The sequence below is a fragment of the Platalea leucorodia genome (genome assembly GCF_965183815.1).
Source record: "Platalea leucorodia genome assembly, chromosome: 2".
Classification (NCBI taxonomy): domain Eukaryota; kingdom Metazoa; phylum Chordata; class Aves; order Pelecaniformes; family Threskiornithidae; genus Platalea; species Platalea leucorodia.
Genome location: NC_138824.1, coordinates 56,445,669 through 56,470,667, shown reverse-complemented (window position 1 = coordinate 56,470,667; position 24,999 = coordinate 56,445,669). Strand labels below are relative to the sequence as shown.

The following is a 24,999-nucleotide window of genomic DNA, read 5'->3' as shown; positions in this document are numbered from 1 at the left end:
GAGCGAGCTCCGTTGTTCGGTACGCGGGGAGGGAGGAAGCCGTTTTTTCACGCAGTCGCCGCGGCCCTGCCCGTGAAACCCCCGGGGAGAACTACGGCTTCCGTCCCGCCTTGCGCATGCGCGGGCGTGAGGGCGCGGCGCGGGGGGTGAGGGCTACCGCCGTAAAGCGCGGACGATGTCGGGGCCGCCGGGCCCCGCGGAGCTGCCGGGCTTCGAGAAGCGGCTGCTGGTGACGGGCGGCGCGGGCTTCATGTGGGTGGCGGGAGCGCGGCCTCGCCTCTCCGCCGGGCCGGGGCGGGCGAGGGCCGCCGGACTCCTTGCTGGGGGCGCGGAGGGGGCCCGGCGGCCGGGGCGGGAGGGAGGGGTCCGGCGGTGCCGCCTCGCTCGCCCGCCTGCCTTGGGCCGGCTTCGGGTCGGTTCAGTGATGCTGCCGCCTCGGGCGGCGGCGGGAGCAGGAGCGGGTTCGCCTCGGAGGCTGCCCGTGGCTCTCCCGTGTCGCGGAGCTTGAGGTGGTAGGTGCTGGGGGGCGAGCTGGGCCGCCGCCCGGCTGCCCTCCGCCCGCGGTGAGGGAGAGGGGGCTCGGTGAAGGGACCCGCCCACGCTGCCGGCGGGAGCGGGTGCTCAGCCTCAGCCGGGCTGGGGTAGGGGGGCGGCTGTGCTCCGAGCCGGCTGCTCTTCCTCCCCTCCCCGGTGCTGTGGGCTCTGCTCGAGGTCCATCTTAAGCTTGAGCCCGTCGGTGTGCTAAGAGCCTGAAGCTGTGAGAGGACGAGGTTTCTGTGTACAACCCCCAGCCTGGGGGGAGGCTGGAGATGTGAATAAGCCCTGCCAAACCTGGGCTCTCGGGGTGAGCTTCTTGTACACAAGACTGTACCAAAGAGAAATGCCACCTGGCAGTCAGGCTGTCGTTTCTTCTTACACCTAGCGGCAGTGTCGGAGAGTTGAGTGTTGCGAGTCGGTATTGTGAGTTAGGAGAGTTGGCTCTTTTGTTCTCCCTAATACCTAATGTATAAACTTAAAAGTACGAAAGCATTTTAGAATGGTAATTGAATGTAGCATAGAGCACAAATCTTATGAGGAGTGGCTGGGGGAGCCGGGGTTGTTTAGCCTGGAGGAGAGGAGGCTGAGGGGAGACCTTATTGCTCTCTACAACTACCTGAAAGGTTGTAGTAAGGTGGGGGTTGGTCTCTTCTCCCTAGTAACAAGCGATAGGACGAGAGGAAACGGCCTCAAGCTGCGCTAGGGGAGGTTTAGGTTGGATATTAGAAAAAACTTCTTCACCAAAAGGGTAGTTAGGCCTGGAACAGGCTGCCCAGGGAAGTGGTTAAGTTTCCATCCCTGGAGGTATTTAAAAGATGGGTAGACGTGGCACTTAGGGACATGATTTAGCGGTGGACTTGGCAGTGCTACGTTAACAGTTGGACTCGATGATCTTAAGGGTCTTTTCCAATCTAAATGATTCTATGATTCTATATAACAGTTTGTTGGGTTTTTTTTTTTAGGTGGTTGTGAATAGTGCTGCTGCTTTTGTTTTAGCATCAACTTTTAATCTGATTTTTAGTTTCTTAACAGTATGCAGTTATGGGCATTATCAGTAGAATAATGTTGACACATCTTAAAATATATCTGTGAATTCATCTTTTTCCTGTCTTGAGTATAGCCCCCTTTTCCCCCAAAGCCTTTTGATATTGGTAAACTTGTTTGTAACTTGTCATCTCTTTGTTACCTTTAAGCTAACTGTATAATTGTGAAATATGTTTTTGTTCTATCCTACAGTGCTTCACATGTAGTCGTCTCTCTTGTGAAAAACTATCCAAACTATCTGATTATTAATCTGGATAGGGTAAGTAGCTTGTTTTCTTTCTTTATATGGAAAACTGTTTTAAATGATTTTTAATGCAATCTATAGCGTATTGAAATTTATATGGATTATTGCTATTTATTAAATTTCTGTTTGACTATCCATTTGTTCCTATGCAAAAAAAAAAAAAAAATCAGCTGCTGTTCATGCTTGCAGTCCTGTGCCCACCACAAATAATTATTTGCAAAAAAAAAAAAAAAAAGAAGGAAGCTTTTGACGTTCTAAACTTCTGTTTAAGGATTTTTGCATTTAGGGTATCTTTCAGAGTTTTGTGTTTTTAAAGCTTCATCATGCCTGCTTGCAAAATAGCTTTTCTTTTGAAAGTAGTTTTTACTTTGTTCTCAAACTTTCTAGTAATTAGGTTGGATCTGAGTTAGCTTATTTAGTTTCATGATGCCCACTTAATGATATTGTGTGGGTATTTCTCTTTAGCTTGACTACTGTGCAAGCTTGAAGAATCTTGAAACTGTCTCTGAGAAGGAAAACTACAAGTTTATCCAGGTGAGAAAGCCTTCTCTTCTGGGAAATTTGACTTTTTACTGATTTTTATGCCTTTGTATTAACATAATGTGGTCTCCAGAACTCCACAAACTAGAAGCCACTGCTTTAATTTATGGTAAAGTTGAAATTACTTCTACTAATTCATTGTCAAGAATGAGTCAGTGTATGTAATCTGCCAATGTATGTGACAATCACATGGACATAACAACATTTACTTCATCTGTTTACCTTATTAATAGACTTCATATTTCACCCACAGAAGTCTGTGACAATATGTAGTATGTTCTGTCTCTTACATGAAGTAGTCTTTTGAAAGTTGATATATTTTATTGTACAATAAAGGTACAGAATTGGTAAAAGCGTGGTTATGGAGATGAGTGGTTTTAGGGATGATTGTTTCACTTTTGATAGGTGGTATGGACAAGATGGGCTCAGATTCGGCTCTTCCATGCTTCTCTGATGCCATCTTAGATTTTGCACCTTCAAACACTGCCACTTGTCATATTCCATGGCGTGCAACACGCTCTTTCTTGTTCTGTTAGCACTAGACATCAGGCTACATTCTTGCTATTGCAGCTGTTGATGCTGTGTAGTTCATAGTTGTTTTGGAACAGGGTCTCATGGGAGCATTCAAGGTATGCCTTTTCTTTTTAAAATTTTGCCGGTTAAATTAGTTTACTGTGTCCACAGTTTTATCTTCAGACAGGAGATGGATTTAGATTTATCGTTCAGATAAACTTTCTGCTGGGTTTGTATGCTGAGGTTCTTCCCCTCTATGAAAGTCAGTACTGATGCTGGTCTCTGTCTAGCTGGGCTGCCCGAGGTTGCAGGACATCAGAGAAATGCATATAGTTTAGTTTTCTGAAATAGCAACTTTGGGGCAACTTTGTCAGAGGTTGTAGATGTAAGTTAAACATATCTCTTAGATTCAGGCAAGGTTGGGAATTGAACTTGTCCTCGCGTGTTTGGTGACCCCCATGGCTGTTGACATTTTTGTGAACCTACCTCTCTATTTCAGTAAGTGATTGTCCCCGAGCTGTTGGGATAAAAGTTGCATGAGCGGAAAAGGAATGTCTGCTATGCAAATGTACACAGTTTAACCGTGCCCACACTGGATTTTTTTGTTATTTTTCCTAATGTTTTTGATGGTTTCCTGTATGTGATATGAAATCTATGAATGCTGTAGAAAAGACTCATTACCTGGATATATATTAACATTTAATTGCTGGGGATAGCACGGAGTTGTAGAAGGCATTCTGTATACAGCCAGATCCCTATGTGAAGGAGGAGGGATAGTAAGAAGGAATGATGTAGCTATACTGCTTCTAAACTAGAGTAGGAATATATTATCACAAAACTTAGAACAGTGTAATTCATTCCAACTTTTCAGTTTGGTGGTTTAGGTTTTTTTTGTGGTGTGGTTTGGGTTTTTTTGTTTTTTTGGGGGGTTTTTTTTTTTTTTTTGGAAGGAAGGTTGATCAGATCTCATATGCAGCTGGTACGCAGCCAAGCAGTTCACACTGACAGGAAAAAATGCACTGGTAAAAATATTCTCTAATGGACAAACCCTACAATTAGAACTGTAACACTATTACTGACCTTAGGAGAGAGCAGGAAGGATAAATGTTGTAGTGGTGCTGTAGAAAAGAAGCCTGTTTTGGAAGGCAGAGAAGTAAAAGTTTAGAAAATTTGCATAAGGGGCTGTATGAAAGATACAGTTTTATCACAATTTCTGTTGTTGCTTAGCACAGACGTATAGAGTTTGAATTTCAGTTTAAAAAAATCAATAATTGTAACTATTTAGTTCAAAATAATGTATGAGCCTGAAGTATTTACTGGAGTGTTTCAGTTCTGTTCAGGGATGAGAAATAGGAAAATCAGTGCATCTTCCTCCCATTTCTGACATACAGTATGTCTTTGAGGCTGTTGTTCAGAATTGTTGCTTGAGAACTTACTAAAACGTAGGTGCATTTGAGCTATTTTTAGTTAATTGCCTTGTTATTGAAAATACAAAAGTCTTCCTCCCCAAGACACCCCTTCCTCTCAGATACTATCTTCTTTAAGTTGAGCCAACAGGTAAATATCAAAAGCTTTTTCTCAGCTTGCATTTACCTTTAAAAGCTGCTGTTGCTTCTGTGTCAAACTAAAGAATGGCTTGTGTATCGATGTGTGACTCTTTTCTAAATATATCAATTGAAAGAAAAAGTTACCGGAACAAACAACATAAACAAAAATCCTTGCAAGACATCCAACCATCTATTTTGATAGAAGTGGAAATCCACTTCACCTTTCATAATGCCACTAGGTGTCACTGTCCGTTAGCCAGACTCCAGAAACTCTCTTATTTGCTGTGGGAACTTGCCATTTCAACCTCAGCATGCAAGCTACGCACTGTGCTTCTGTTGTGTATATTTTGGGGGCGATGCTGTTTCTAATGTTAAATAGTTATATAAATCCTGAAATAAGTTTCGTTGAGGCTGTTGCTCAAAATGTGTGAAACTGATATCTGGTCTTATTTTAGACATGGAAAATTGATAAACTGATAAATTGGTAAAATTCAGTCGGTAGTGCTATTTGTTTCCTGTGCTTCCTTTGTAATGGGTTGTTGTGTGATCCTTGGTACAAATGAAAGCTTAGTATTTTCTATCAAAACTAGTTTGTTAATGATTTTTTTTTTTCCTGTTTAGGGAGATATTTGTGAACCTGATTTTATAAAACAGCTCTTTGAAACTGAGAAAATAGATATAGTCCTTCATTTTGCAGCCCAAACACATGTAGGTGAGCACTGTTGCATATTTTGGTGTTATTTTCCATGAGTATACTTGTTTGAAATATATACTGATATTTTTTGTCTTTTCCCTTCATATAAAACAAGGATACAGTTTGACTCTACAAACTACATGATTCAGTGTCTGGTGGCCTTTTTAACTTAAAGGGGTTCACAGCCTTAATTTAAAAAGCGCTTCATCTGACTGTTGTCTGTTTTCATTGCGCATAAATGGTAATGCCATTTTGTTTGTTTGGTTTTGCATTACATTTTTAAATTCCATTTAGACACGCATGTAACTGACAGTGTACTAGTGGAGTCATTAAGACAGTGGAAAAAGAGTTTGTACGTAGTCTTAAGTTTTTACTTGATTGGCTCCAACCTTGCAGGAAAAAACATAGTGGAAGCTGAAGGATTAGGCATAGCTCCCTTCAGAGTCCTGCCTGGATCCTAAAAAGAGAGAATGAATTACACTTTTAAGTGCCTATTTCGGATTACCACTCTTCAATAACACTGTTAGTGAGAACTATCCGTACCATACTCCTTTCATCACGAGAAGAAATTCTTGAAGAATTCTCCAGGAAAATACTCAAAATTGTCAGATTTGATAGGCACAAAGTCATTAGGTCAGTGGGACAATTCTAAGAATTAAAACAGGTCCTAGTTAATTAACAGTAATAGCTATATATTACTGCATCTTACAACTGTCTTTGAATTACACTTTTCCTACTGAGCTTGGCCTTTCCAAGTGGAGGGGGGAAGTAGTTATACTGCACTTCAAGTTAGATAATGCTATTTCAAATGGAACTGGCCATAGCCAACAAGCTTTTGCTCCTGATTCCAGCCTCTTGTTGAGAGCAAGGCTTTTGTCTTCAAGTAAGTGTAGAAAGTGTCTTCATTTAATAAGGACCTTGCTATCTGACAATCAAAGAACTTAGGGATAAAGTCCCAGTCTATATTGCAGCCTCTAATATTATAGTTCAATAGGAAGCCATGTCTTGCCTAAATTTAATCACAGTTGCCTGATTTTTTTTTTATGTAGATCTTTCATTTTGGCGTGCCCTGGAATTCACCTATGTGAATGTTTATGGCACTAATGTGCTGGTTGCTGCTGCGCATGAAGCCAATGTGGAGAAGTTTGTCTATGTTAGTACTGATGAAGTATATGGAGGTAGCACTGATGAGGTGAGTTTGAAAGTTCACGAGGGTTTTTCTAGCTTTACTTGCTTTTAATAGTGAAATCAAAATGAGTCTAACTTTCCTTGGCCTCTGTAAATGTATGACTTTCGAGCTATTTCTGACAGTACTGGAACTTGTAAACAAGCACTGTTTGTTTCTAGAAAGCTACGTATCAAAATTGTCCTGAATATTTTTTTGTAGCATGTTTTATATTGAATGTGTATTACCTAAAGCAATGAGACTGGAGTCATTAATGACATGTGAATACTACTCAGGCATAGTATCAAAGGAATATATTATACAAATTTTGCCTTGGAGCATTCATGAGACTTCAGTAATGTTGGTTTGTGTTTTTTTTTTTAATTTAATTTTTTCCTGCTCTGTCTTGACTATGAACTTGACAGGGAGGGAACTGTTTTATACTCTAGCTAAAATACTAACAGAACTGTAGGCACTGACAATTCAAACAGGAAGCAGTTCCTATATTACTGGAAGAAATATGCAGATGTTTCTTGTCATTCTTTGGAAATCTTTTTGGTTCTTGCCAACTTATGCCTGACCTTAATTCAGGAAATGTAATTTAGCTCAGTAAAAAGACAAATTATGCATGCTCGTCTTTTTAAAGGTGTAAATAATGGCCAAGGAGTCTTGTGCCATAATCCATGAAAATACTAATGTATTTCAGAAAAGTCATGTGCACTTTCTTATTGTTGCAATGCTTTATCTGTTCCTTCAACACAACTCCAATCTGCAGACTTTTATGATACCCAAGGATGTTGTTTTCCTGCATGTAGACCGGTGGTTTGGCTGAGACAACTTCAAGTGAACTTCTTCTGCCTCTGGGTCTTGAAAAGAGCACTTTCTTTTAATCTGTTTTTTCTTCTCTTTGTGAATCATAGTAGAAGTTCTTGAAGAGAGGGGGTTTTTTTTGCGGGGGAGAAAGGTCAGAAATTAAATCGGGGTCAATTAATTTCAGAGGCAAAGGTCAGACAAGAACAGTGAGTCTTTTAATCACATGTTAAGGTGATTGTTATGAATTGCACTTCAGGCAGTCTAGAATCCCTCCTTTCTTTGGTTCATTATTGGTGTGGCGTGGGGTTTTTTTGTTTGTTTTTTGTTTTTCAAGCAAGAAGTAGATAGAAGTGGCAGGGTAGCCATGAAGCTACCTATTCTGGAACAGGTCAGAATTGTTGAAGCCTTGCTTTGGAGGACTTTGGGTTGGAATTCTACTTTTCTTGTAGAAATCAAGTTTATAGAAAAGGGAGAATGGACTCCTTTTATTTAGGGCTGAAAGGTCAATTCGCTAGCTGTGGTGCAATGGCACTGTGAGGCAATACGAGCCTGAAAAGGATTGAACCTCCCTGTGGCAACAGTGATTATTTTACAAGATAAAAATCTAAGGACCTGATAGTGTGAGGTACTCTGCTAGAAGTATAAAAATATTACTGCTGGTATTCTGGCCGCCTCCTGTCTTTGATAAATAGACTGGTTTTTGTTATTGGTCTTCTGCTGTAAGTGACTTTCTCAGACTGGTGTACTTGGATATTTAGGGATCTTTAATTCTGTTGCAACTGCAGCTTTTGTAACTTTAAGACTTATCTGGGCAAAAGAAATTGAGTAATGCAAATTTTTCTTTCCGTTTTAGGAGTTTGATGAATCCTCACCAAAACGTCCAACAAATCCCTATGCCTCCTCTAAAGCAGCTGCAGAGTGTTTTGTTCAGTCTTACTGGGAAAGGTACCGAGTAAGTTGATGCACAAGTTTCAAAAACCCTGAAGCCAATACTTAAGTGTCTGTATTACGTATGTAAGAGAAAAATCAGTACTAGACCACATAGTGCAAACTCTTTCCTGATTGCTAGTCTTGTAGTTTGGGTGTGTCAGAGGATGTCCACCACTTATTGGTGGAAATACACTGCAAGACAGTGGGGAGAGGTCAAATGTGTTTAATTTTTTTGAAAATCTGAACAGTAATGTCTAAAAATGTTCTTTGATAAAATGGTCAAAGAGAGCATTAGCAATTTTTAAAAAAACAGTGTTAAACTTGAAGGAAATCTGTTTATACAGAAGTAGAATATGCAAAATTCAAATTGTATTAAGGCTAGGCTTATAGTGAAAGCAAAAAAAAAGAAAGAAACTGCCCCCCATTACTCAGATTTGTTTAAGCAAAAATATTTAAAATTTTGAATAGTCTTTTGTTCGTGACATGTCCTTCTGCAATGTGGCGTTGGACATAAAGTTGACTTGAATAAGATGTTAATGACTGTGAAACATTTTCTTGGAATAAGAAGTAGTAAGCCAATATTCAGTCAACCAGATACATGTATGTAATGTTCTGTGGTGGTTCCATAGCAAGACTGAGAGATTACAAACATTTGTCACTTGTGGTGCTTCTAACAGACTGAGAAGGCTGGAGGCCCTTGCCTATTTGACAGAAGTATGGGTAGCTTCATTAATGTTTGTAAGGGCTTGCAGATTTTTGAATAAGCACTGTGGGTGTGTCAGTTTATAGTTTATAATATTATACATTTTATATATTAATATAATAATATAGTAAGTAATAGAATATAATAATAAAATTATAAAAAATTATAATTTATAAATATCAATTTATAATTGATCGGCAAGAAGCCTACAGATATTTACTGCTGTATATTTTCTTATGTAATCACATGCATGTTTAATGCTCTTAAGTTCCCAGTTGTTATCACACGGAGCAGTAATGTCTATGGACCACACCAGTATCCAGAAAAAGTAAGTTAAACCTACGCTTTACTCTGAGCTTCAGTATACCATAATTTAGAATTGTAGTGATGCAACATCATCTTTTCTCATAACACTGGACTGACTTTTGAAAAAAGCACTGTCTTGCAAGTGTATTTGTCCACACTTCTGATCTGAATTCTCTCAGTGCCAGGAGGCACACAAGGCGCGAACATCGTTCTTCCACTTTGGTCGGTCTGCGGCTGCGTGCTCTGGAGTCCCAAGGGCCACAGCGCAGTCTTCTGTTGGTTTTTTCCTCAGGACATGACCGATCCAGCTCCATCTCCTCCTCCTCACTTCATTACTGATTTTCTCCATCTCCGAGTTGATGCTCGGCGTTTCTGCAACTTTTTATTTTTTTTCCGGGAGGAGGTAGTTGGCCTCCTGCCCAACCCCCATGACTTGGAGGGCCAGTGGTTTTTCTGTCAGGGTGGCCTTCCCTTAGGCTGCGTTGGTTCGCGGCACCTTCTTCAATTTTATCCGGTGCACCCTCCAGAGAGGGATCCCCTATCCACCACCCAGGGGACGCGCCTTCTAGCCGTGCAGCCCCAGCCGAAGGATTTGTCCACACTTACGTGTGATTATATATTTTGATCTCACACTAACATGTCTTATCATCAACACAATGAACACAGATTTTTTGGTTGTCAGTAAAGCATCAATTAGAGATTTCTAGTTATTTACATGAATTTTACTACAATTACTTTCTTTTGTAATTTTTTTAGTTTTCAAAGGATATTTAACTTCCCTGTGTCTGGCAGGGTTCCCCTACAAGTTACGTTAACTCACATGTCATGTGCTGTAATTAGGAGTGTTTAATAACTAAGGTAATCATTTCAAAAAGTAAACTGTGAGAAAGCAGTACGTCTGGGATAGAAAGAGATGTTCCAACCTGTACAAAAAATAGGTAAGATGAAGCTATACCAATCAGATACATGGTGAGAAGTAGCGCAAAGCGACTTGTTCTTTGCCTGTGTCCATACATACCTCACGGGGTAACTATTTAAAATGGTTATTACTGAGAGGGAGTTGCCTTTGTAGGCAATACCAAGATCTGCTATGCTAGTGAATGGAAACACACTGATGGAATCATAGTGATAATCATACGAACTCTTTGGAGTTAGGAGCTTGTGTGAAATGTAGCTATATTTCGCAGTTCCAGTGAGATTTTTTTTTTAATTTGAATTGCTTTTTGTGTTGGGTTTTTTTTGCAAATAAATTTATTTTCTCTGCATTATTGCAGGTGGATAAGCAATGTTTTTTTAAAATATATATTCACTGACCTGTGGCTTGGGAAATGTCTGGCTACAGGTTGCATCATGTTGGGAGTATATTCAGGGGAGGTATCACTATTTACTTGCTTGCAGCTTATATATATTCTTCCTCAAGTATCCACTTTTAGTTACTGCTAAAACCACAATACTAGGCTAGATGGATCTTTAGTTTTACCTAGTATGTCTGGTCAGATGTTTAGAGTAGTAAGTTAACAAAATTAAAAAACTGGAATAGCTTTCTAATGGCTTCAGTTTAAAAACTTTAATAGCGGGACCAACTGTTCTGAAGTGTCTGGGACATGATGAATGGATCTAAGCTTGTAGCTGAACATAACATTGTAAATCTTTATGCTGCAAGCTAGTGGCTATCACTTAATCCGTGTTTACTTATCTTGAAATTCTCTATTGTTTTGTCTCCAAATTTAACTATTTTAAATGTAAAATGTAATGTGTAAAAGATACTCTGCTTACACCAGAATAAAATAATCGTTGCCGTTTCTAGGCTTGATGCATTCTTTGATTAGACTTAAGAAAACTTAAAAGTATTTGAAGGGTCTGATTAAAATACTTAATGATACTTACTGGTGAAGCCCTGTGTTCTTTGGAGAATAACAGCTTCTAAAATAGCAGAGTAATGTTTATTTTTTTGTTCAATTCCTTAGGTTATTCCAAAGTTTATATCTTTGTTGCAACAGAACAGAAAATGGTATGTAATTTGCTTTTTTGTGTGTGGTATTTGTGCTGTAAAACTGTAATTACAGTTATAAATACATGGTACAGTTTGTAAAATGATAATTTCATAACTGAGTTATGAATTGCTTATTTTAATAATATGATTTCCTTAAAAAACTAAAGGATTGTTGTTTGCATGTCAGCTACTTAAGGTACCTTCAGGTCACTGCTAACAGCAAAACTGCTTAAAACACAGTCTAATAAATTGAATGCTTCTATTTAAGGATTAACAAAAATTTCTTACCTTTTCCTGATTTTAAGCTGCATTCATGGTTCTGGACTTCAAAGAAGGAATTTCCTTTATGCAACTGACGTAGTAGAAGCATTCCTTACGGTCCTGAAGGAGGGGAAGCCAGGCGAAATTTATAACATTGGAACTAACTTTGAGATGTCCATTGCCCAGCTTGCTAAGGAGTTAATCCGTTTAGTGAGTAAACAGTTATGATGCTTTTCTTTACCAGTCACTGCACATATGAACAATTCTACTGTAAACCTTTTGTAGCTCTGAGACAGCTTAAGCTTGTGGTGGGTCTTAGAAAGTTGTAGGAGAACAATGTGCTACCCTTTCTGTGGCAGCTGTAGTTTGTAAGTTTGCAGTACAGGCTATCGTGCGTTCCACTGCTGCATCAGTTATCCCGACTGGGGCATCCTGGCATAATGATTAAATGTCATTTGGTAGGTTTTTTTCATGCTGGCTGCTTCAGTTTTGGTCTGAGAATGTGGCACTCTTAAAATCGAATAATTTGATAATGAATGGTTAGGCGGTGCTTGGATGAAGGAGAAGTATTGGAATTATTCTAGATAGTTTTGATAACTTCAGTAGTTTGAAAACTCAGTTTAGACAAAAGACCATTTCTGGGTGTTTTTTTTTTTTTTTTTTTAAACAAACTTAATCTTGTTAAAAAATGTTTTTAAATATATGTTAACACAGTGCAAGATGTGGGGGTGTGATTTTTGTTTCTCTTCTTGACAGATAAAGAAGACCAGTTCAGAATCTGAAATGGAGCACTGGATGGATTATGTGAAAGACAGGTAAGAAAATAGTGAAACACATGCGGGATAGCTTTATCCTGAAGGTTTTGGGTCTCTTGCCAAATAGTTTTTTGTGAAAGTGTTTCTGCTCTGCAAGAGGGAAAACTTTTGAGGGAGGGAGAGCTGTTTTGCTTTATTAGATTTTTTTTTTTCTTTTTTTGCTAACGGATTTGACATCTATGATCTGTACAGAACACTTCATAGAAAAACAGGATTTCCACTTATTATTTGGATCTTTAGGTCAGAGTATATGTCTTGAAGAGGAATGTGTAATACTAATTTGTCTGTCTTCAAACTTTCTTCAGACTTGTCTCTACTGAAGTCTGCTCTGGGAAAAGGACAGGTTTTACACAATAGCTAAATCTTTTCTTAAGGGTAGTTTAGATAGTTTATTTAGTACTTTCTATTCAACATCACTTGAGTGAGATGAATCCCATCGTCTCTCATTTAGCTTTAGTATTTTGATGTTAATGTGACTAGTTCAGACTTAGACGTGCTTTATAGGTAAGACCCACTCTCCACAGGCAGAAATATATGTGCCTATGGAGTGCAGTTAATTTCAGATTCCTATCTTAAGCTGAAACAGCTGTCTCAAAAGTAGATGTAAAGCTCTGAGGTGCCAAAGTTAGGGCGGCGGCAAAAATGGATAGCTTTTATAAATATGCTTTTGCTGTGTGTTTCCGTCCTTAATTTCAGGCTTGGTTTGGCTCTGTTCTTTTATCTCCGTTTCTTTACTGCAGCAAGAATAAGCCTCTGCTTACTTCAGATATCATTCTCTTTCTCCACAGTGATTAGAAATGACATATCTGCTGATAGCAGTTAAGTATTATTATGGCCTTTAGAATTCTCACTTTCTGTTCACATTTGGATTGTTATCATGGCAACAGAAGTGTCTTTAAATGTACTCATTTTTGTTTTTAAAAGGAAGTGTTCTTCAGAATCCTATCTGAGTGTATCGCAGGACTCTGAACAAATTGCCTTTGGCTCACGTGATGTGAGTGTTCAGTAGGTCTCGGTGTAATTCAGTTTGAGATGTTTCTTCATGTGTATTGGGCCCTGTCCGCTAATGTTTAAACATAAATGGGCTTGGGAAAACTAACCACATAGGAATACATGTTTCAAAGAATGTTGAGGCTGTATAAAAGTATCTTAAGATATGTAACTAATGATTATTTAATTCTATAATGAGCAACTTAAAGGTCATGGGGGTTACTTGCCGTGGAAAAATTAGTTCTGCTGCTGCTTGAGATTAGCATGTTTTAATAATGGTGGTAAGTAGCTGGTTTGTGTCTGCACGTGTAGCTTACCTATTCGGTATGCTAGTGCCAGGAATGCAGGAATGCTAGACGAGACCCCCTAACTGCCAGATTGTGGAAGTGAGAATTTGTGCCATGCTTAAATGTAGGGAATCTCTGTGTGTGATGAATCTTACAGCCTGGGATTCTACATATTCAGTATTACTAAGTTTGTGTAGCTAATGAAGCACTGTAATGACAATGCTTTGGAAGTCTGTGTATTTCAGATCTGAAGTATGTGGAAAATTTGTGGCCTTTCAGGATGAAAAATGTGAATGCTGATATTGGAAAACACTGGCTTGCGTAGTGACTGTCTAAAGAGTTGCAAATGCACTGATTTGCACAATTGCATTGGCAGTGATTCGAGTTTTGCATTCATTTTTGTGCCAATAAGATACTAATTCATATTTATTCTAGTCAATTCCAAGTAGCTGACTGTACAAACTGAATTGTATTGTTGCAGCTGCACTCAACTGCCGTGTATTTTTTGAAGGCAATATCATCTGTTCATGTTCATTGGAATTTTAAAAATTGAAGCATACCTAATGTTGGTTTGAAGACAATGTGAGGTACTGCATCTCTAACTAATGAAAAAGTCTAATCACATTGTTTTCCATGTGCATTTTATACTTCATCAGACCTACCAATGACCTGAGATACCCGATGAATTCAGAAAAAATGCATAACTTAGGATGGAGACCTAAAGTGCCTTGGAAAGAAGGAATAAAGAAAACAAGTAGGACTGATGCCTTTTACACTAATTGATTTAGAAGTGATGGGAGGAGGGAAAGGGAAAGAGGGGAAAATGGGTGTATAGGTTATTTACTGAGAAGTTAAAGAGAATGAATTTAACACTTGAATTTTACATAAAATTGTCTGCTTCTTAAGTAGTGAATTTACCTGATTTAAAAAAAAAAGGTTAATCACAATAAAGTAGCATCAGGTACTAGAATGAATTACTTTTTAATGCTAGGATAAGTTTTGCATAAAGAATTTATAAAATCTAAACTAGATTTTTTTTTTAATAATATAGGTTAAAATTTTGCATAATGAATTCTTAGCACATTGTTAGTCTTATGATATGTGTGGAATATTTGAATTTGCTCGTTATCTCTGGTCAACTTGACTCATCGACATTCTCTTCATACTAGTTGAATGGTACAAAGAAAACTTCCACAACTGGAAAAACTCAGAGAAAGCTTTGGAGCCCTTTCCCGTGACAGAGCCATTTGCACAGCTCAGTGGTCCATAGGGTGACGGCGAACCTGAAGGAGTTTATTCTACCTCATACAGTCTTTACTTTGAAGCCTGCAATCAAGTGGCCGTGCTGAACTCTTAATGTATTCAAGATAGATGAACCGTGATGAATACAGAACTACAGTACGGCACAACTTTGCAAGGGTTTCAGCACTTTACAAATTGAACCTGTTACTTTCAGCTTTTGGTGCAATAGTATGTTCTCACTAGGTATTGATATTAAAGAACTGTACAGGATGAAGAATATTTATAATGCCATAAATTAGTGTAACTGATGTCAAATCTGCCTTATTAATTTAGAATAATTAATTGCGATTACGGCTTTTGGGACTTTCAATGAAATTTGTTTTGGTTCTGGAATCGTTCATCTGTATTAGTCTGTTTTTACAGTGTATTGTATTATTTTTGTCACTTTAAAGACTTGTGCTTTATTTTTAATCAAGGGGAAACCGGCTGTATTTTCTGGAGAGTATAAATCAGTTGATAAAAGCTAGATACGGCAGCCACGTGGTTTGGTCCTTTTCTCTGTTGGTGCAGGATTAGCTTCTGTAGATGATTGAGTAAACTGCTACCTACTCTATAACTTTAAATGCCCCTTTTTAAGGGGGGCGGGGGGGAAAGGTGTCAAGAAGTAGCAGGTGTTCTCACTGAGATTTCCAGAAGCATTTTCTTAAACTTTGCTCTGTTCTAGATGTCATCTTTTTACTGTATTACTCTTTCACATGTTAATTTCCTTTTCCTAACTAATTGTAACAAACTTGAAATACTGTAACACAGTTAACATTCCAGTGATGTTATTTCCTGTGATATGAAGGCGATTTATGGAGAAAAATTTTGAAGACTTCTTTTCCTGTGAATTGTGGGTTGGCAGACCTTATTCAATGCAGTGTTTTACAATTTTTTTTTTTTTTGTGACAAACATTTTAAATATGAAACAATATTTGAGTTTTAATGTAAAATTTGGGAGGAAACTTCAATTCTAGAAATATGTTAATGAATCTTTTTCAAAGTTGATTTAGTAATAAAAGTTACGGTGTGACTGGTTTCTTTTAATTAAGTAAACACACGGAAAAAGTAGATTTTTTTTTTTTAAAATATTTGTTAATTTTTTCAGGATACAGGAAGAACTATCTTCACTTTTTTGGCTTTCAGGTGGCAGACACAGAAGGAAAAATTCTCCTTGGTCTTATCACTTTAGCTTCTGTGCTTGGCACAGTCTCAGACCCTTCTGTTGCCCGTGGGTAGAGCTGCAGAAGCACAAGGCATATGGTGGAATTGGGAGTTAAGTCTCAAAACACAAGCATGTGCAGAAGCCTTTTCCTCACCACCCTAGCTGCAGGAAGAATGGAGCTTGCGGCCTTTCAGTACTTAAAGGGGGCTTACAAGAAAGGTGGGGACAGACTTCTTAGCAGGGCCTGTTGTGATAGGACAAGGGGTAATGGTTTTAAACTAAAAGAGGGTAGATTCAGACTGGATATAAGGAAGAAATTTTTTACAATGAGGGTAGTGAAACACTGGAACAGGTTCCCCAGAGAGGTGGTAGATGCCCCATCCCTGGAAACATTCGAGGCCAGGCTGGATGGGGCTCTGAGCAACCTGATCTGGTTGTAGATGTCCCTGCCCATTGCAGGGGGGGTGGACGAGGTGACCTCTAAAGGTCCCTTCCATCCCAAAGCATGCTGTGGTGCTATTTGCCTTAGCTTTGCCCCTGCTAGGGTTCCGGTAGTAACAGAACATGGAACTGGATAGCACTGACCCAGGTAGCCTACAGGTAGTGCTGCCTTTGGACCCGCAGCGCTCCCGGCTTCGTCACGCCTCTTCTGTGTTGCACGCTGCTGTTGGTGATAAAATGCCGCTCTTGGTTGGTAAGAGTCCTCTTGAAAGAAGGCTAAACCGTAGGCGTCTGGGCTTACCTTAGCACCGGGTGTGCGTTCGGAAGGCTGGGAATGTGCTGCTGAAGGTGAGCTTTCTGTGACAAAGGGGGATAATAATACTATACTGGAATTGTGTTGCACTTGTACCTTTTGGGTTTCTGATACTTGGTTTAGTAGTCAAAACCTCCCTTTGGGAAGGACAGGTGTATGTACGTACTAGTCTATTAGAATACTTGGCTTAGCAGGTACTGAAGGTTAAGCTTCGACCACTGAATCACTTAAATTTCATTGTCAAACATTCTGGTAACACTCAAATATTTTCTTTTATGTTTTCTTGAGATACAGCTTCCTTACAATATGTGGAGAGTTACTTGTCCATCTACTGTTTTGTATTTTACAAAAGTCAATAGCAGAAATAGCTGAGGTCCTGCAAAGATCTGTTTTAGCTGTGTTTGTTCTTACTGTGGCTGCTGCTCTGAGGGAGCTGCGTGAAAGTATCTATCTTTCACATCTGCTTATGCTGCAATACTGGTTGTGTGATCTGTCTTTAATTTCAGGAATAGAGATCTAGATAACTGAATTATTATTTTAAACCTTACAGATAGGTACGTTGTCTCTGGAACATGAAAAATCAATTAACTTGTGATAGTGTTATCAGATCAGAAATACAGAGAAGAAAGCAGTAGTGTGTGGTTGGTTTATTGAACAGATCTTTTGAAAGTTGTTTTCAGTGTTTAGATGCTGAAGATGCAAGCGTTGACATTTATGTGACTGTCCAAAGAAGTGATATTACTGGGAGTGGGTTTTTCAAAAGGGTCTATTAATTTTTATTGGAAACTGTTCTAGTTTATTTAAATGTTTTTGAAGATTTAATCCTTCCAAGTGTTTGAGATTTTTGGCTCGGTGTTCCTACTTTTATTTTTATATATATTTATATATTTATTTATATATAGTATATATATCATTTATATTTATATTATATATAGATATATAAAGTATATAAAATATATTTTTAAATATATTTTTATGTTTTATATATAAAATATGTTTTATATATTTATATATTTTTATATTTGCATTTTTATATATTTAATTTTTATATTTATTTTATAAAAAGATATAAAAATATAAAAATACAAATATATATAATAAATATATATAATATATATATCAATATATACACAATTTAAAAAAAAATATATATCAAAAAAATAAATCTAGGAGGCTTTTGCTTTGAGCTACTTTGCTGTAGATCAAGTTGCCTTAGCAGGTGAGTGCTCTGGTAGGAGCATTCCTTTCACAGGGAGAAGTCTTTTTACTGTCAAAGAAAACAGCTTATTTTGCCATTAACCTTCTGGCTTCTGTAGGAAGAAAAGGACAAAGGATCAACTAGTGAACTGTTAACGTGGAGAAGTGTAATGCTTTTGGTTTTTATTTCTCTCTTTTTAATTGGAAGATACGAAGACGCGTTTCTGCAGAAGGCAAAGGTAGTGATGTGAAATACTGAGACACAGCAATCTTTCAGTCCACTTTTCCTAAGGTTTGTGTCACAGAATAAATTGAGGTTACACCAATAAGAAAAATAAATGGAGTAAATGTGTATGTCACTTAAATTCCTAAAACTTTCTGAAGGAGAAGGGCTGGCCTTCGGCGAAGGGTTTCTATCCAGCTTCCGTCATGGATGAGAGGCTCACACTTGGCACATTATTTGGGGACAGCTGTCAGTTCTGCGTCTCTTTTTGGGGTTACTGTTGTGGGTTGGATCAGATCTTGAGGAAGTGGCCCCTGAAATCCCTTGTGCATTGGGGAAAACCAACATTGCTACCCTGTTATCTTGGTGTACGAAGCCCACCGCTCAGCACATCCCTTGCAAGCAGCAAGTGAAAGAATTTGGAAGATGAAGTGGGCGCCTGAGGCAGGGCTGTCCGCAGTCCACCTGCCCCGCCAGTCGTGGCCGGCGGGGTCTCTCTGTGTGTATCAGTCCTAGTTGTGCAGTGGAGATAACCCTTGCTTTCTCCAGGGCTTTCTTGGGTCTGGCCTTGGCACCGGCTTGCTTACATTTGCATGCTGCTTGGCATTAAGGGGTGCCAGCTGTGGCTGAGGCTGGTTTGCATGGTCATAATATGATGGGCTAGAAAATAACTTCTAATATCTTTATCAATGATCTGGATGAGGGGATGAGCGCACCCTCAGTAAATTTGCAGACGACACCAAGTTGGGTGGAAGTGTCGATCTGCTGGAGGGTAGGAAGGCCCTGCAGAGGGACCTGGACAGGCTGGATCAATGGGCCGGGGCCAGCTGTATGAGATTCAACAAGGCCAAGTGCCGGGTCCTGCACTTGGGTCACAACAACCCCATGCAACGCTACAGGCTGGGGGAGGAGTGGCTGGAGAGCTGCCTGGCAGAAAAGGACCTGGGGGTGTTGGTTGACAGCCGCCTGAACACGAGCCAGCAGTGTGCCCAGGTGGCCAAGAGGGCCAATGGCATCCTGGCTTGTATCAGGAATAGTGTGGCCAGCAGGACCAGGGAGGTGATGGTGCCCCTGTACTCAGCGCTGGTGAGGCCGCACCTCGAGTCCTGTGTTCAGTTTTGGGCCCCTCACTACAAGAAGGACATGGAGGTGCTGGAGCGTGTCCAGAGAAGGGCAACGAAGCTGGTGAAGGGTCTGGAGCACAAGTCTCATGAGGAGCGGCTGAGGGAGCTGGGGTTGTTTAGTCTGGAGAAGAGGAGGCTGAGGGGAGACCTTATTGCTCTCTACAACTGCCTGAAAGGAGGCTGTAGCCAGGTGGGGGTCGGTCTCTTCTCCCACGTAACAAGCGATAGGATGAGAGGAAACAGCCTCAAGCTGCGCCAGGGGAAGTTTAGGTTGGATATTAGGAAAATTTTATTTCCATTGCCATTTCCCTTTTACCTGGCAAAACAAAGGTTTCTAAAAAGAATAAAAATTAGAATAACCTGTTGGTCCATAGTAGCTCTGATTTTTGTGGTAATGTTTGAAAACTCTGAAGTCAATAGTGTTCTGACTTCTATGCGTGTCATCACACATTTGGAGTTTATCGGCACCAAAGATCACAAGATTATGTTAGCTGCATCAGTAGGAGACATGCTCATTAAGGGATTACATTCATCATTTCTCAGCAAAACATTCATTGCCAGTGGCAATGGAAAATCATGAGAATATGAGATTTTGTATCAGTATGTTGTTAGCACACCTCTTCAGTACAATGATGTGGGTTTGGTGGTTTTTTTAACCTCTCCCTAACTGAAATTCTTGTTAAGGAGTTTTTGTTTACAGTCACTAAGTAACTGCTGGCCTAGTCCTCAGCATTTTGACTTCTGAAAAAATCTTTGACTTCTGAAAATGTCAGCTCCTGAAGAACCGTGGTTGCTCATAAAAGGCTTTTGAAAAGTGTGACAACTTGAGGAAAAATATACTCTGAAAGTAAAAGGAAATACGGGGGTATATGTCACCAAATATTCACAGGGCTGGTTTGGGGAGAGGTTGCTTCTTCCACACTGGGAAAAAAGGAGGGATTTGTTAAAGTCCTGTGTCACTGTGGAAGAGAGAGAGGTTTGTTTGGCTTTTTTTTGACTAACAGGAGGGAGAAGCAGCGGGCAATCGTGCAAAGCACCATTTCTCCCCACGCAGCACGCAGGGAGCACGAGCAGGGGATGCTCTCACAGGCAGCTTTTTCTAGAGCTGGGGGATGTGCAAATAAACGCAAACTTGAGCCGCAAGCGTCCAGCAGCGGTGCCACGCGTGCTAACGTGTGCGCTCGGGTGCGTCCCCTACTTTCCACCTGTAGCCACAGGAGCGCGATAGCAGTCGCCTGTTGAAATAAATACCTAACAGACAGTGTGAGAATAAACTATTTTTTCTTATAACTGCTTGGTCAGGCTTTGTGATTTATGCAGAGACATATCGTTCCCCTGTGGAATGTGCATCTCTGAGCAAGACCGTGGAAAAATGAGGATGGAGGTGCCCTTTCTATTCATGTCTACTCATGGTACATCAGCTCTGTGCAGAATTTGCCACACTTCAAAATAAAGCCCCTGAAAAGTGAAGCAACAATACGGCCAATTTAATGCTCTTGAATCCCACAGAATATTCTAGTTCCTGTTACCCACCAAATAACCCAGGGAGCCACAGCTGAAACACCTTTATCCTGATACTAAATGCATGTAGGTTGTGTATTGTGCATGCACATATCAGTATAGTTTTGTGTTATTGCTGTATTTGTCTTTGCCTTGAGGGATAGTTTTATTTGTAAAGACCCGTCATCAATTCTTTTGTGATATCCATGGTATCCGGCAATGTAGGACGAGTAAGAACATGTTTTACTTAAAGAATCAGACACAAATACGGGCCAGGTGGAAGAACGGGTGAGTGGCGTCGCTTGGGAGCGGATAACACAGCGGCCGAAATAGCTCAGTTGGGAGAGCGTTAGACTGAAGATCTAAAGGTCCCTGGTTCGATCCCGGGTTTCGGCAGAAAGCTTTTTCGCCCCTTTTCCGGGAGGTGGCGGGCGGCTGCCGCTGCGGGCGGCCCTGCCCGTTCCTGCCCGCCCCGGCCCGGGCCCTGCCCGTTCCTGCCCGCCCCGGCCGAGGCCCTGCCCGGCGCGGCGCTGGTGCGGGGCGCAAGGCTGCCGGCCGCGGGGCTGCTTTGTCGAGCTGGGAGCCACCGTGTCGCTCGTGACGCATCGTTTAGTCACCGTGCGCGTCGCGTCCTACGTGTCATTCGCGACCGGTAGCCGCGCTCTCCGTTGCCTGCCCCACCCGGTTCCCTCGGCCAGGGCTTTCTGCTGCTGGGCCTGAAATTCCCTCTTGCCTTCCTCAGCTTACTCTTTTTTTTAAAAAAAAGCAGCGGGGGCATTCCCAATGGTGAGATTCAGGGAAACGACGCCGTTTTACCTCCGTTAAGTGTGCGCGTTGACGCTTGCCAGGCGATGGCACGCACGCATGGGTGCCGCTCTGCAGAGCCTCGTGTGTACAAAACCCATCTACAGTAGCCCACCGAAGCGGCAACCTTTGGCGAGCCCGCGTTTCCTAAGCGTGGCCTGTGCATGAAACACCCATGCAGGGGCGATTCGCGAAGGAGGTGGGGGGGGATGAGCCGTCGAGCCCCCTCGTCCTCTCTGCCCGTGCTTCGTGCCGCAGAGGAGAGGAGGACGCGCTGCAAAGCGAGCCTCAAAATCCCAGAACTGCTGCGCAGCTGATGCCTACCCAACGCTACGCGTGCCCGCCTCCTCCCCGGCAGCTGGAAACGCAGCGTCTGGCAGGGTTTGCCTCCCAGTTTCCCTTTTTAGCTCTTCTAAGTTTAAGCTTTTTTATTTATGATGGAAGAACTGAAAGTGAAAAGCTTCATTCCCAGTCCGTTCTCTGCCCTTCACCCGCCTCCCGCTATGGAGGGAGGGATGGGCGCCGAAAGGGAAAGCGAAACTGCGTGGAGAGGAGCACAGAGGACGGGGACAGAGGCAGAAGAATTAGAGATTGCTTCTAGCCAAAGTCTGGACTGGAGGCCAAAATTCCTGCTGTTCCTCTGCTGTCAACGCATAGCTGAAACTGCTTCTGCTCGCAGAAAGGCTAAGGAATAGCTTCAAGGCCAGAAACTCTCGTAATTAATGTCATCTACTCTTTACCGCTCGTGTATTTCCCCCGATCCTTTCTTTGCTTTTAAGTTGGGAAAAATCCCTTGGATTGTTCCGAAGCATACTTTTAAGGAGGGTGTCTGTTTTTGGTTTGAAGACATGAAGAGGCGGAAAATTCATTAGTTCTCTTGGTAATTTTTTGCAACTGTTCCAAATATATTCCTTACTTTAATTTGGATCTGTCCTCTGTTAAATTCTAGCTATTATTTCCGTTAAGCCTTTTTTTCTGCTAGATCAAAGATCTTCTCAGTATGTGGCATTTGGTCACCATGAAGCAGTCATGTCAACACCCAGCTTTGTTTTGATAAACCAAAGAAATCAAACTCTTTGAGTCTCTCATTTTAAGACACTTTCTCCTACTTTCAGGTAATTTTTTGTAACCTTCTTAGTATACTGACACCAGAAAAACGCACAGAAAAAGGTCTTTCAGTATTGGTGTCACCAGTGCAAAACACAGCAGTAAATCAGCTTCTTACCTCTCTTCAGCAATCTTTCATCTATTCATGAAAAGGTATCACTGGTCCTTTTTTAATCACAGCGTCACATCAAGCATTGCTGTTGAATTGCTCGTCCGATACAAGGAACACTCACTGCTGATGAGTATCCTATTAGTACAAACAGGAGAAGTGTTACTTAGACCCCTACCAGTAAGACAGGTAAGGGAGAGTATAACTGCTTATATTGCTATTTTTCCTAAAGATTTTTTAAGCTTTTGAAAGAATATTAAGATTGCACACTCTAGTACTCAGGGCTAGAAGGAAATGTTAAAAAGAAGATTACTTGTGACTTCTCATCTCTACTTTTGTGCATGTGATATCAGAAATAAATACTTTTTTCCAACAAAACTTTTAATTATTCATCAGAGACTTTAACGGTGCTTTGGAAATGAATTAGGAAGGTATTCATTTCCTGCAGATGTGTCATCAAAGAGGCAAAAGAAAGACAGACTGTTTACTTTTAGGCCATTACCATGCTGCTGAATAACAGAGAGTCATGGAGAAAGCTTGGATGTTGGACCTCTGACAGTCTGCTCGCCTTGTGCATTAGTGCCCCGACAGCCAACTCTTTCCAGGGTTTGCTCTGGAGGGACCAGCCCCGGGCCGAGCAGCCACCAGCCAGCCAGGGCCTCTCCGCTGGGGGGCCAGGATGTGGCCCCAAGGCTGCTTTTAGGCAGCGACCTGGCCGTACCCTCTCAGTGCTGCGCCGGAGGTTGGGGCCCCTCTGCCACTGAGTTCCCCAAGGGCCAGGAAAGGTGTGGGTCACTCTGGCCCTCTCAAAGTGTTTGATTTTCAGTAGGAGTACCCGGGCACACGGATGAATGACAGTTCTGTGCTGTGGTAGTGTCTGAAATGTCTATTTTTAAGCTAAGGATAATATCACCTGTAATAGGAATTCCCTTTTCAGAGGTTTTGTGATGTTAAACAGAAATTTTGTGGAGCACTGAAATACTAAGGGTGATAGCCATGGGGACACTGAGAAGAAAAATCTCATTTTTGTTCGGTATGGGATTTGGATAGCACACACTGAATAAGGCCTCGGGTCTTATGTGGAAGAAGAGGATAAAATTAAGAGATAACCTTAATTCTGGTATTTTTTAACTTCTCTCTGATTGATTTTGCAGGCTTGATGCAGGTTTCTAATGTGATTTGGCAGGTTCTGGGAAAATAACCCCGAGTGTTGTTGCTTTATTGCTTCTGTGTCACACAATATTCAGGCATTTTTCATTCAGCTTTATCTTCTTTACACCATCTTTTTCTTAGCATTGCTGCTTTCTAGGTTTCTTCTTGCCAGCAAGCATCTCCATTTCCATTTATTTTTTTATATTAGCTTGTTCCCTCAAGATGAACCCCCTGCTAGGATGCAGATCCAGGGTACTTCCATGTCTGTCTAACTAAGCCTTTACGTTTTAGTCACAAGGCTCTTTCTCTGCAACTGGGAAACTTCTCTGCCACTACAGATGCGGTTACATACGTTTTTTTAAATGACTGTCACATACTGAGGTTGGATGTGAGAATGACCTCACAGGGATTCAGAGGAAAAAACCCATTTTACAATGTTGTTTCAGCCTTACTCAAATATTTAAAATCTGGCGGATTTGGTTCACGTGCTTTTTCCATGACCATCCTTGGCTACTGTTTTAAGTGAATGAAAACTGGAGCAGAAGGAGCAGCTCAGCGAGAGGTGTACCACGCGTCCTAGCTCTGCTGCAAGCTGCAGTAACTTGCAACCACAGAACATGACAAATAATGAAGGAGCTTAAAGCTTTACTCTGAAATACCTCTATTTGGTATTTCTGACAGTGCTGGGAATAACTTGCTGTGCCTGGCATTTTCCACAGGCTTTCTGAGGGTTTTAACAAGTTCAGGTGTTCCTTGGATGAGATGCTCCTCCTCCTCCTTCATGTCCCCCGAAATCCCCTCCTTGTCCCTGCAGGCAGTTTCTGCACCCCATGGTTGTTACTGTCTTGCCTGCCTCTCAGTGGCGCATAAATGTGGCTCAATCATACACGTAGTAAAATTTCCTTCTCTTTGGATGGAAAATTCAGTTTGTTGAGAGAAAAGATTTGTTTCTGTCTCTTGACTAAAAGATTTCCGACTTTGTCTCCTGCGTATCCAGTAAACCTCTTTTAGATATGCAATATGATCAATAAAAGGGATTTAGAAAACTTAAAGTCAGAACTCACATTTGTTTTTATGATTTATGTATATTTTTAATAACAAATCTTAGTTATTGTCTGTCTTGTTTCTGGTCCTGTAGAAGAACTAGAATTGTGTTTTTCAACTTTCTGGGAAAGAAATGCATTTAAAAAGAAAAAACAAA

The 24,999-nt window shown here is 40.9% G+C and overlaps 1 protein-coding gene across 1 annotated transcript; it reads left to right on the top strand.

Moving 5' to 3' along the window:
- The first annotated feature begins 156 nt into the window (after window positions 1-156).
- On the top strand, window positions 157-15,620 carry TGDS (TDP-glucose 4,6-dehydratase). The gene is made up of 12 exons (XM_082336847.1): window positions 157-252; window positions 1,774-1,840; window positions 2,291-2,359; window positions 5,047-5,137; window positions 6,169-6,311; window positions 7,951-8,049; window positions 8,999-9,058; window positions 11,004-11,047; window positions 11,335-11,500; window positions 12,047-12,105; window positions 14,039-14,136; window positions 14,552-15,620. Exons 1-12 carry the CDS (start codon window positions 176-178, stop codon window positions 14,650-14,652), a joined length of 1,074 nt encoding a protein of 357 aa, XP_082192973.1. The 5' UTR covers window positions 157-175; the 3' UTR covers window positions 14,653-15,620.
- The last annotated feature ends 9,379 nt before the right edge of the window (window positions 15,621-24,999 follow it).